This window comes from Fukomys damarensis, unplaced genomic scaffold, assembly GCF_012274545.1.
Source record: "Fukomys damarensis isolate Sample0158 unplaced genomic scaffold, DMR_v1.0_HiC HiC_scaffold_39, whole genome shotgun sequence".
In the NCBI taxonomy this organism is placed as follows: domain Eukaryota; kingdom Metazoa; phylum Chordata; class Mammalia; order Rodentia; family Bathyergidae; genus Fukomys; species Fukomys damarensis.
In genome coordinates this window covers 106,000,808-106,013,906 of record NW_022900951.1, presented here as the reverse complement: position 1 = coordinate 106,013,906, position 13,099 = coordinate 106,000,808, and the positions used below count along the sequence as shown (strand labels likewise).

General features: G+C 49.5%; 1 protein-coding gene across 1 annotated transcript in view; it reads right to left on the bottom strand.

Annotated features, from left to right (window-relative positions):
- Positions 1-2,022: 2,022 nt before the first annotated feature.
- Sash3 (SAM and SH3 domain containing 3) overlaps positions 2,023-13,099 on the bottom strand; it is a 13,425-nt gene continuing 2,348 nt past the window's right edge. Inside the window, exons 2-8 of the mRNA XM_010608011.3 lie at positions 7,345-7,440; positions 6,829-6,975; positions 4,763-4,904; positions 3,481-3,629; positions 3,133-3,342; positions 2,828-2,978; positions 2,023-2,306 (exon numbers count right to left, since the gene is read on the bottom strand). Coding sequence (XP_010606313.1) covers positions 2,116-2,306; positions 2,828-2,978; positions 3,133-3,342; positions 3,481-3,629; positions 4,763-4,904; positions 6,829-6,975; positions 7,345-7,440 — 1,086 coding nt within the window. The 3' untranslated portion in view covers positions 2,023-2,115. The remainder of the gene's footprint in view (positions 2,307-2,827; positions 2,979-3,132; positions 3,343-3,480; positions 3,630-4,762; positions 4,905-6,828; positions 6,976-7,344; positions 7,441-13,099) is intronic.

The following is a 13,099-nucleotide window of genomic DNA, read 5'->3' as shown; positions in this document are numbered from 1 at the left end:
GGAGATAGAACTGTGGCTTTTGCACTGAGCTATTTTGGGACAGCCCTTTTTTATTTTGGAATAGAGTCTCACTAAGTTGTCCAGGCTGGGCTTGAACTTGCAATCCTCCTGCTTTAGCCTTCCAGAGTTCTAGATTACAGGAATTTATCACCACACCTGGCTCCAAGTTTTTAATACTGCAGACAGATCCATCTTTGTGCATTTGTGTGGCTCTTTTTGTAGACCATATCTTGGAAGAGGAAAGGCTGAGTCAATAGTCAGGTTGCCCTCTGAAGTGCTTGCACCTCTGAAAAGCTTGGAAGAGGCCTTTTGAGAAGCACTGTATAGGAGTTAAGAACACAGGCTTGAGGGTTAGGAAGATTCCTGGCTCTGCATCTTCTTAACCTCTTTGAGTCTGTTTCCTCCTCTGCAAATTGAGATGATGATGGTGCCTACCTTGGGGACACTGAGGATTACTTGGTATAAGTTCTCAGTGCCTGTGCTCAGTCCCCTTGTAGCTTTGAAGCTGTGCAGGCTCTTGCTTCTTGGGTGAGCCTGATGCCTACAGTCACTACAGGCACTGCGATGAGTGTAGCTGAGAAGCCAGCCTGGAAAGAGAATGGCCTTGTCTTTACTCTGGTGACACCTCTTACTCCAGTTTCCTTCTCTAATGCAATGAATCCAGCAGAAACAGGAAGTCAGTATTTCCATCTCCATCCCCATCCTGCCTGATGCAGCTTTAGTAGGCACAGGGTTGGCACAGAGTTTAAGGGGGAAAGGCTGTGCTGACTGTGACTCTAGCCATGGGAGCCAGAGCCCTGTTCTGATAATGGCTGCTCAAAGGGAGAGGCAGAGCCAGCCAAGGATTCAGATGGAACTTTAGGTAAGTAGAACCAACAGCACTGGGCATCATTGAGGAGGGGGTGGATGGCCCTGAAAGATCAGTGGAGGGACATTTTGCTGAGTCCAGCTATGGAGACTTGTTTGTCCCTCCCCACAACCATCACTCCATAGGAAAGAACTAGAGACAGTAACTTAATTCTACCTATATTTTATTTATTTTGTTTTGTCTCCCTCCATCCCTTCATATTTACACCTAGCCCCTTCCCCAAAGCTAGCTTTTCCCAAAGTTCCTGGTAGCAGGTCAAGAAGTGTGACTACAAAGCGGGAAGTCCTAGAGGTAGTGGGCACTATTTGTCCCATACCAGGGAAGGGCACCTCTGGGAGATTCATGGCAAAGACTGGCTATTGTGGACAAGGGAGGCCTTTATCACCAGATACCCTCCGTACTTTGTGGAGCTCAGGGTACAACAAAACTTTAGCAAAGTGATGTTGGCTAGTGGACTTCCCAGTGTCAAGCTTAGTGCTTTTTTTTGTTTGTAAGGACTCACACAGGCGGCCAAGTCTAGACCCAGACCTACAACTGGCATCTGAGAGGCAATTGTGTCTTTGGAGGCCAGGTATACCACTGGGAAGTCTAATTTGAGAGAGCCAGGACAGGAAGGGTGCACACATTGTATGAGGTATAGGCATTGTTTTAAACTGGAGGAAGTTGCAACTCAGCCTGAGCCATGAGGGAAGGTGTGAAATGGATAAGCAGGAAGAGCCATTTCACTTGGAAGCCTGAGGCCTCTCCAGCCTCCCCAGTAAGCCCCACTGCTCTACCAGGCCGCAAGTAGCAGAAGAGCAGACATTTAAAATCACAGAATGTCAGAGCTGGCCAGGAAAGTTCTCAGTGACTGCTCAGTCTGTTCGAACAAGTACAAAGCCCAGAGAGAGGAAGGTACTTGGTTTAAGTCTCATAGTGATTGGGCAGCCAAGCCTCTAAGCAAGTTAGGGAGGAGGAACATATGGTATACACAGCTTTCTTCCCTCCATGTCCCACTTGCTATGGCTATGACCTGGGGGAGTGGATGGTACCAGGAGGGCTGTGCTGTCAGTCATTGGAAGAGGGAGGGATCCGGCAGGTAGGATGTGCCTTTGGGTGGCCCTTTGTCCACTCCAGCTGAGCCTATAGGGCTCTGGCCAGGCCTGTGACCTTAAGTGACCCTGGAAAGCAGGGCCAGGCATTGCACTGTCCTCTGGGCCCAGGCCTTTTATCCCTGTGGCCTCTGTAGCTCAGGCCCAGCCTCTACCTCAAGGTGCCCCAGCCAGGGAGAGGCCCTGCAGCTGCTCCTCAGTGCCTGCCAGCTCCACCTCATCACGCCCGCTCTCGGAGCCCTCGAAGCAGCCGGAGTCACGCGGGATGTCCACCTTGGGTTCCGACACTGTGTGCACCACTGGCTCATGGCTGCTCTCAGCACCCTCTTCAGCCTCCTCGCTGCCAGCTGCCAGGGTGGGGGAGGAAGAGAGAATGTGGGGCCAGAAGCCCTGGGGAGGCCCTTGGCAGGGTTAGGAACCCTGGGAAGTCTCCTGGAGGCATTTGGGCCCTCTGACTCTTCCACCACCCTCCTCTTCTCACCACTTCCAGCTTAGAAGCAGGTGAGAGTTGTTTGCAAGCTACTCCGTGGTGGCCTGAGGGCTTCAACTTCTCCAGCACTGAGCTTGAATCTTGGCAACCTGGTTTAAACTCAGGCTGTATTACCCAGCTTTGGGGCTTCACATAAATGCCTTACCTTCTCTCGCCTTAAGGCTTCCCTTTGATCCAAAATGGTGTGGACCCTGAAAACCTCTACAACCCCTTACTCCCACAAACTCCCTGAGACTCAAAATCAAGTGTGCAAAGTGTCTTCCTACTGCAGAGGTGCTCCAGGATAGTGTGTGGTCAGGGGGCAGGACCAAGCAAGCATTTGTTCTCTGAAATGCCAACAGCATGTATGTCCATCCCCCTGCTCCTAAGGCCACTCACTGTCGTAGTCCAGCAGCAGCTCTGCGGCCGTGAGCAGCTTGGCCCGGTGTTGTGGGTCCGTGATGTTCAGTTCATTGAGGTGTGTTTCCCGTAGCTCTTTGAAGTCTTCCAGTGTCTGGTAGCCATTGAGAAGCAGGGTGGATGTGTGCTCCTGGGGACAGAGGCTGGTCACTGACACTGCTGCTTATAAGCCACCCCTACCTAGAATCCGCACCCCCACCAATAGCTGTCATTCCCCAGCCCCCACCCCAGTGGCAAGTGTGCCTCCCCTGATCTGAGAAACAAGTGTAGGTCCAAGCTCAAACCTCCAGGCCAATGCGCTCCAGCAACTCATGCAGAGTCTTGGGTTTGGGCCTTTTGCCCTTGCTCTGTCGACGGCTGGGGCGGGCAGGCCCCACAGCCTCCTCAGGCAGCACATCCACGTAGATAAATTTGAAAGAGCCCAGCTTGCCATTGAGAAGGCCCAGCCATGTGCCCACAGGTGGCTTTTCAATGATCTGGATCACATCTCCTTTCTGTAGGGGGAGAGGAGGAGAGAGGAGAAGAGGGAGTTACTTGGCCTCTCCTGATTCTGTCTTAAACCCTGGGTCAGTCTAGTCTCCTTTATGGCTGCAGCCCGCCAGGCTCTGGAGGAGTCTGGATGCCAACCTTACCTGCAGTTTCAGTGAATCGTGGTCATAGGGGCTGGGAGTGAAGTCGGTGTGGACTCGAGCTCGGCCACAGAAGGGTCCTATGTACAGTGGGGCAGGTGATTCCTCCCCAAAGCTGCCAGAGCCTGTGCTGGGACTATAGAGCTCACTGCCTGTAGGAGATTGGGCAGGGAGGAGAATTACCTTTGTTCCAGGACAGCTGGCAGTGCCCAGCAGGCACTTTCCAGGGAGCCCTCTAAACGTTCCAAGGGTACATGCTAGGGAGGAAGGCTGCACTCTGCTGAGTGATTTGGGACCCATCTCTTCAGCCACCCTGGAGAAGCGCAACTTCACCTCTGGGACCTCAGATAGTGAAAACAGTTGGCAACAGGACAGACAGCTCAAAGACCAAAGAGTGGGCAAATGGGGAGGGCTCGGGGGTACAATTGGGCCAACACGGCTGAACAGATGAGGAAACTAAAGGCCAGCCGTGCCAAGTGATCTGTTGAGGCCTCTCATCTTACACGTGGTGGAACTGGGTCCCCCACCCCAGCAAGCCACACTTGTATTAATATTTTACTTTCTCTACTTAATAAGATTCAATGCTTGGTTACAATGACCCAGTCAGAAACTCAGGTGAGTGTTCTCCTTGGGAAGGGCAGGGTGATGGGCATTTTAAGTGACTTTGGGAGTGGCAGAGAAGTGTCTGTGGAGCCAGAGGGAGAAACTTGGAATGGGTCTGAGGGACAAGAAAAGCAGTGCCTCCTCAGGGCTGCAGGCTGGTACCTCAGCCCCTCCAAGTAGGGTACCTCTTGTCCAGTCCCCAGACTTCTAGAAGATGCCAAGTAGTGCCCTGAGCTCAGCCAACCAAAGAAGGTCTGGGGTCTAAGAGGCTGATTCAAAGCTAGAGAACCTATACTTGGCACCCCTGCCTGGGGTTTCAGAGGTCCAAGGTCTACCTGCCCATGGAAGGGTGGGGACATATACTGGTCCAAGAGGGCAATGAGGCTCTTACTCTGCCTGTGGCCCCCTCCAGGGCCTGGGGACAGTAAGGGGACGCTCCTCTAGGGAAGAGCTGAGCTCAACACTGGGCCGCCTTGAGCAAGTCACTTATCCTCCCCAAGCCTCAGTTTCCACACCAATGGAGTGAGAATGATAGTATCAGTTCCTTGAGGCCTGGGAAAGCTTCCAGCAGGCAGACAGGAGACATTTTTCTTACCACCCCCTCCCAGACAGCCCACTGGCATGTCACTGCTCCATCCTTTCTTCCAGACTTGGCAGGTGGCTCCCCACCTACTCTACTCACCCGTTGATGGCTGGCGGCTGAGCACTGGGAGTGCATGCTCCTCCTGCTCAGCAAAGGCTAGGGCCATTTTCTCAGGACCAGGGCTGTCCAGGCTGCAATCTGGAGATGTTGGGGAGGCTGAGCCCTCCTCCAGCGTGTCTCCCTGTAGGGAGGGTAGGCAGGAAGCCCTGAGCAGCCTCGCTGAGGTAGCAGCAGAACTGAGCTAGGGCTTGGCTCAAACTTCCGCTCTGCTACCTGCAGGCCCAGTGACACTCTTTGAACCCTAGTTGACAGTCTCTGTCCTGCCTACCTCCTGGAATGAGGCTCACCCGGGTGCTGGGTGAATATGCTTCATCACCTTCAAGTGCTGATGTACATGCAGAATAGCCCAGTCCAGCAGACACTGCTGCTGAGAGCAAACTGCACTTGCCTGTGCTCCTATGTGCCAGACTTTCACTTAATCCTCAGGGTGATTCTTGGAGATAAGTGATATGGTTGGCCTGAGTTTGCAGATGAAGAGTCACTCAGCCAGGGCCCACAGGAGCCCACAACCAGCTCAGCCTGACTCAGCTTTGTGCAGCTCACTGTATCTCAGAGTGATGCTTTTTAACACCTGGCTCTTAAAGAATAAAAGCCTCCGTGATTTGCCAATTTTTGTGTTGTATATATCCACACCATAGCCAACATCAGGTTACCACTGTGATGTCACCAGACAAGTGGTGGGAGGAGGAGATAGCTAGGATATTTCAACTCCACAGATACGATAGATGCAAATATCCTTAACGACAGATAGGTGGAACAGGTGTGATGAATTCTGAAGATTTATGGGATCACCCTTGTTTTAAATAGAATTTATTTAATTATACACATATAATTTTAAAAATAATGTTTGTATTAAACAACCAGCTTGCAAAATTCCTGACAGTTTAACCAACTGCTCTCATAAACTGAGTCCAGCACACTACAGGTTGGTGCCTCCTCTAAGAGCTACAAGCACACCAGACTCACTGTGTGCTGTAAGCTATTATGGCTGTGTCTGTGCCACTGCTCTGCCACCTTCCTCTTGAGCTGAAGCCAGCCTTCTCAATTTTGTCTGTGATCTCGCAATTTAACTATGGTTCAATTTATAATCTCAGGACTTTACAATGATGTGAAAGTGACACACATTCAGTAGAAACCACACTTCCAGTTTTGAATTTGGATCTTTTCCCAGGTTGGCACTATGGGGAATGATTCTCTCTGGTGCTGGGCAGCCACAGCTCCTAGCCATCACCAAGTTCATGAGGAGAAACAATCAACACTCTACAGTAGGCTGTGTTGCTATAAGTTCTGATGTTCTTTAGGTTAGGGGTATTCACTGCTTTTCTTCTTCTTCTTCCTTTTTTTTTTTTTTTTTTTTTTTTTTTTTTTTTTTTTGTCTTTGCAGTACTGGAGATTGAACCCAGGGCTATAGCACTGAGGTACACCCCTAGACCGTCTCTAATTTTTTAAATTTTGAGATAGTGCCTTGCTGAATCACTAGTCACCTGCGCTGCTCTTAAACTTGGCCTGAGCCTCCCAGAGTGCTGGGATAGTCAATGCACTTTTCACCTACAGTGTTTTCAACTTATGATACATTTATCAAGATACAACCCCATCTTTTTTATTTATGGCATTTAACTTATGATTGGTTTATCAGAACATAGCCCCTCATAAGTGGAGGAGTATGTTTATTTTTCTTTATATCCCCTAAGAATTGGGCCTTCCCAATCCCAGGGGCTAGCTCCAAGCAAAGCTTTGAGGTGCATGGATTTGCCTCAGGCAGTCCATCTCATCTGTCCCCTTCAGCTGCACCTCTCGCATCCCTGTCTTCACTGGAAGCTTCTGTTGCCCAAATTTCCATCCCTCCTCAAAGACCTTGCCTTTCCCAGCCAGTCTTCTGAACCCTCAGCCTGGCTGCTGTATCCATGGTTGATGGTGTGCTCTTCCTCCCATATGACCTTTCTACTTGCACTGAACAGGGCCTTCAGGCCTGAGCAGTGGCTATCCACATGGTCATCCTCACCCTTATATCCACCAGTGTGCCCCTACAGGTCCCCAGGCCTCACCATCTCCTCTGACAGGGCCTTCACCATCATCTTGCCCATCTTCCTGTTCATGGTTCGGGAAATCACTGCTCTCCACTTCTTCCCCAGCTTTTTGCCACTTTTCCCAGCATCCTCTGGGGTAGGAACACCTGAGTCATCTTCTGGAATCTGTGACAACAAAAGAGGAGGTCCAGGGACCCTGGTGACCTTGCTTGGGTCCAGTACTTGAAGTAAAAAGAAGTCTTTTGGGTCATGGCAGAGGCTGGAAGGGGGTTAGAATTGAGGCACCTTCTTCTTTTTCCTTAGACCCAGTTCTGTCCTCAGGTCAATTTGTTTATAATTAATTTGTTATTTAATTTGTAATAGAAAGGAATGCAGGTGAGTGCTTGGGGCCCAGAACTTTGGTGTGCACGAGGCAGGCCTTCTGTTAAAGGAGACCTTGCCCGACAATCCTAGCAGTTCCTCTACCCCTCCTTCCCACCTCCACTCCCCACCAGGGGCCTGTAGCCAGGACCCAGAGGATATTCTGAAACTCACATTATCATCCAGATTAAATTCCTTCTCGCTCACCACAGGAGAGCTGGGTTTGGATTTGGCAAAATCCTTGAAGCTGCTAGAGCGCTGAAGGGAGAGCTGGAAGAAACAATTTTGTTGCAATCAGTGGTGCTAAAATAGCTGCGTGAGGTCGATCTATTCTCCCCTCCCAATGTGCCCCTCATATGTGTGCGTGGGAGCACACACACACACACACACACACACACACACACACACACACACACAAGGGCCCAGGGATAAAGAGGTGAAATGTCAAGATGTCCTCAGAGCTGAGTGGTTTTATCTTGTTCTTCACCTTATCCTGGGCCACAGGCCAAGCTCCAGATCTCAGAAGCCTTAGACCTCAATCAGGTCCTAAACTAAGTGCAAATTTCTTTCAGTATTTGAAGTTCAGTCCAAAAAACCCGCAGTGAAAGACTGAATGAGTCAGACTAAATGTACCCCTCAGCACATGCAAGAATTTCATCAGAAGTTAACTGAGAACAAATCCCTCCCACTCATGGCTCTGGCCTCCATAATCTGGACCTGCACCAAGCCTGGTCTGTAGTCACAGTAATTGGAGGAAACATACTGGGGCCTCCAGCCTGATGAACTTGTAAGATTAAGGCAGTCTTACCCAAAGCCAGCAGGATCTGGTATTATGCTTTTTAGAAAAACCACAGTAGAGTCTTACTCGCTAAAGGTACTCACAGGTCTGTGCATAAATGATTGGGTTTATTTAATTCAAGAAAGCTTCCATTTTCTCTTTATTCAGCTCAGCTTTTAATCTTAGTTATGAATGTGATGAGTTGGTGACTGTTGAAGTTCGTGGGTGTTTGGACTTTCAGGCCTGACCTGTTGGTTGTGTTGATGGGATTGGAAAGGAGCTTGTTTAGGAAACTAGCTTTCTTTATGCGCATGCACATAATAAGATAGCAGCCAGAAACCAGGGCAAGGCAGGTAAAGGGGCAGGCTGTAGTCACAAGAAGTTGAGGCTTAGCCTGCATCACGATAAACAGTCAGGACCAGAAGATACACACAGGAACCAGAGTTCACAGATGGCCAGACAGATTGAGCTGGATAGACTGGGGACGCCTGAGATAAGGGCTTGAGAAACCGAAGCCACACAAAGCTGAAGGTTTCACATCCTCTTTCCTACTCAAGGTGGGGGGGGTCCAGTGCCTAACCCCCAGGTCAGGGACAGTATTACCTGTCCCCCAACACACACACAATTGGTCCCATCTCTTGAGGACTGCAGTGCAGCGGTCTAATACGTTTGCTGGGTCTTGACCAAAGTGAAGTTGGTAATTGGGGTCAGGGGCCACACATTCCTAGAGGTAGTTGACCAGAAATTAGGTCAGTGGTCAGGCCAAGCAGTCATAAACATCACTGTGGCCACATGACTGCGGTGCCAGCAGTTTAGGTCAGAAAACCTCCTCTCTGCTACCTTGAGGACTTAGAAAAGGGGACTGTGAGTGGGTGTACAGAAGGAAAGTATGACCGTAGGGTGACTGCTGTGGTTCCCATGCATTTCTTCCACCTTCCTTCCTCAGTTTTCCCCTCCCATTATTCTTTCCTTCTTTGGCCCTTTCTTTCCCCTCTGTCCTCCACCTTCCATTTATTTCCTCCTCTTGTATGGTAGGATGCAGCTGCCTGGATAACTTCCTCCTCTAATTACATGGAATAGAGGGAACAGAGAGAGGGTGGGCACTGAGCTGGCCTGGGCCCAACAAGTGCAGGCTGGGGTGCTATTTATAGACTGATGGATCCTATTGTGGCCTTCCTTCTGCCACCCCTTAGCCTGGTCTGTAGACCAGGAGGCTGAAAGTTGCCCTTGAAGCCCCAGCGACTGGTAAGGTTGGAAAGTGAGCAGAAGGGCAGGCGTGGGGCCAGGAGTAGGCTTTGTTAGGGAAGAGTAAACTCATGGCTGGGCTTCTCACTAATCGCAGCTCTTTCTCTAGGCCTTTCCTGTCATTAATTTGCAGTCTGGGGACTGGGAAGCGGGACCTTTGGCTTCCAGGCCCTTGTGTAAAGGCCCTTCGGTCTCAGCTTTTGCCCAAAGCAGAAGATAATCGAAAAGGTCCATGGAGGTGGTGCTGGGGCTCAGGATCAGCTGGCTGCTCCTCAGTCAGGGAGATGGAAAGGACGGACACATATTGTTTGGGTAACTGAGGATGAGAGTCCACCCAGAGTGGCCTTTTCCTAGACCTACCTCCAACTTTAGGAGCAGTCCCAATATCCCTACTGCCTTTTGGTGACCCTGGGGTGATCACCCAAGGAATAAGTTGACACCCTTGACCCAGTTCAGTTTCTGCCTGGCCTTCCTTTGGGGTGAGGACTTGCTGGCAGTCATGTACGCAGATGAGCTAGTACCATATGCTGCTAGTCATTTTTCCAAGTCTAAAGGGAGCATGTGAGCCTCATGGAAAGAGCTACATTTCTGGCATCAGACATTGCTGAGTTCAGCTCTGGGGTGTGAGACCTTAGATAATGTATTGAACCTTTCTGAACCTAAGCTGCATTTGACATCGACTGCAAGGCTGTCCATGGTGGTTTCTGCCACTGCCTAGCTATGTAAAGCTAGGTAAGTTATGTAACTTCTCTAGACTGCTATTTTCTCATCAGTAAAATGGAGACCAAAGTGTCTACCTCACAGGGCTATTGTGAGGATTCAATGAGTGAGTACACAGAGTGCTTAAAACATTGCCTGAGCCAGCAATCCATCACTGGATGCCAGATAATGCTTAGCCTTTCATAAGACCTGCCTCCACGCTCTTACTCTGGACACTTCCCCATCTGGACTACTCTGCCCTCTGTCAACCATGGTTTCCCATCTTCTTCAAATGCCAACTTAGCCAAAAACAACCCAAATGCCCACCAACTGTAGAAGGGATAACTTGATTGTGGCAGTCATACAAGAAAACAGTACTCAGCAAAGAGACAGCACAACTATCCTCATAATATGGCTGACCAATATGCTGTTAAGTGAGTCCCAAAGAGTATATGCCATGTGGTTCTACCTGCACAAACTCCACACCTAGTAGAACCCATTTTTGCCATTGTAGGTGAGGAAAGTGGTTCCCTTGGAGAAAGGGAAGTCCAGAGAAGCTTCTGGACTTCTGGAAATGTTTTGTTTCTTGGTCTGGGTGCTGTCTGGATGGGAATGTTCATTCTCTAGAAGCTCATTGTGTGGTGCACTTATGACTTACGTATTTCTCTGTATGGACATCATGCTTTAATAAGAGTTTTTTTTTCTTTTGAAACCCAGAGGACAGGGTAAGTCACCAAGTTGCCCTTGAACTTGCCATTCTCCTACCTCAGCCTCCTGAGTAGCTGAGATTACAAACCTATGCTACTGTGTCTGGCTAAGAATTTTTTTTTTTAACTCCAGTTTAAAAGGCAGCACTTCTACAGAAATCTTGCCCTGATTGCCCATCTCTCAGAGTCTTGCTGTTTCAGTGGCATCTTCTTCCCTGCTTCCCCAGCAGCCATGGCTTTCCCAAGTTTCTCCTGCACCACCGTCTGAGCTCCTTCAAGTGCACCCACCACACACTGAGCACCTTTGCTGCTCATGTTCCAGTGTGTGTGTGTGTTTAAGGGGGTCCTGTGATGAAAAGTTAAACACCACCCATGTGTTTGCCCCTCTGCCAGGCACTTCATATGTGCCAGCTTGTTTGCACTTTACCTGCTCCATGTCACATCTGCAACTCACAGAGAGGAAGAGCCTGAGATGTGGAGAAATGAAGTGTTCTGGGCAGAGTCCTGCAGCTGGCAGTGGGAGGAGCAGAGCAGGTGCTGAACCCTGGCTCTCTGACTCTACAAGTATGTTGTTATGCTCACAAGCATGTTGTTATGCTTGTGACACCTCAGGGAGCATACAGTTGCCCCCACCCAGGACAGAAGTGGATTGAGTGCACCGCTAATGCAGGTGGTGTCTAAATGGAGCCAGCAAGAGAGACATGTTTGCCGAAGAGGTGCATCTGAGCTGGTCCAGCTGAGGGGGGACATATTTTCTCCAGGGTGGGGCTGGGAAGGGTTTCAGCAAGTCAAAGGCAGGGATGTTACAAGTAAGGAGATGAAGCAGTGGGTATGCTGGTACCAGCTGTGGTGGGAGGTGGAGCATTCCAATCTCTGGAAGGCCCTTGCCAGTCATGCCAAGGAGCTTGGGCATTATTTTGTGGGTAGCCTGGAACAACATCCTGCAGGTTGAACATTCTTTATCCAAAACACTTGAGACCAAAAATGTCTCAGGTTTTGACTTTTTGGAATATTTGTATATACATAATGAGGTATACTGGGGATGGGAACCCTTCTGTTTCATATATGCCTTATACACACAGTCTGAAGGTAACTTTGTACAATACTTTTAGTGCATCTACATTCTGACTGTGACCTGTCAAATCACTGAGGTCAGGTGTGGGATTTTCTACTTATGGCATCAGTCACCACTCATAAAGTTTCACATTTTGGAGCATTTCAGAGTTTGGATTTTCAGATTAAAGATGTACAGCCTGTATCGAAGTTAGGAAGTACATTCTGGTGAAGGTAGGTTAGAGGTGGGGTAGCAAGGGAGCCCTAGGAGGAGATGTGAGCTGGGACTGGGCAGAGGGTAGGGGCAGGAAGAGACTCGAAGGAGGGAGCAACCAAGCACTCTTCACTGAAGCTTAGATTCCTCTCCATTTCCCCTGGTGGGAGATTGGAGGTGTGTGGAAAGTCGGGGTGTGGTGGAGAAGGACCATCCATAGGGAAGCAAATCCAGGACAAACCCCTTTCCACTTCCTACACTCCAGCACTGGGGTGTTAGAATCAGATCAAAACCAGTGCAGATAATTTGAAGGGAGCGACAGTCACCTAAGATCAGCTAAGGAACGTGTCCTCAGATGCCAGGGCCTCCCGAGTCCTTCATGGTCCACAGTTGGTGCCGTGTCTTGCTCCTATTATCCTGGAGGACCTTCTCCCTCCTGTGCTCTGCTGGCTGGAGGGTCATTCATTCCACAGCTATCTGTCTGTTCCTCAGAGCTCTCCTGCTAGTGGGCTGAGTCATTTATTATCAGACTCTTGCGTGTCTTTGAGGTCATTTACAGAGATGAGTAAGTGGAGAGAGAAGGGGTTAAACTCTGGAATCAGACAAATCGTGGCCTGGATCCCTACTTTTCAGCTTCCTAGCTGTGTGACCTCTGGCAATTTTCTTCATCTCTGTCAGTTTTGAGTATAAAACAGGGCTAAATAATGACAATATCTGCTCCCACCTCACAAGGTTGTCATGAGGAGTTAGTGAACCAAGAGATGTAACTTTGTTACTAATAGATGATGGGTAAAGTTCACAGTTCAGTGCTGGCACCTGATGAGATCTCCCTCAGTGGTGGCTTTTGTGCTATTAAATCTTGCTTCCTCTACTTCAGGGCTGGGGCCGGGACCTGTTTTTCTTTGCAATGTGCAACCTTTGTGCCTGCCTAAGCACGCACCCCCTCGTGGATATGTGTGACATAGTACTTTCATAACCATTGTTCCAGGTGATCTGTACAGTCTTCTGAGGTGGCAGATTAGAAGTTATCTTCCTTTTCAGAGGTGAGGAAACTGAGGCCCAAGGGAAGTCAATGCTATCCAAGGTTCTACAGCTAGAGTGCAGCATAATCCCAACTCCACTTTCTTGCCCTCTGCCTGGCACATTCTTCATCTGGCATACCTCACAGGAGAAGCAAAAGTGGGAGAGTGGGAGAGAAAGAGAAGAAGAGGGAGAGGGGAAGAGGGGGAGAGG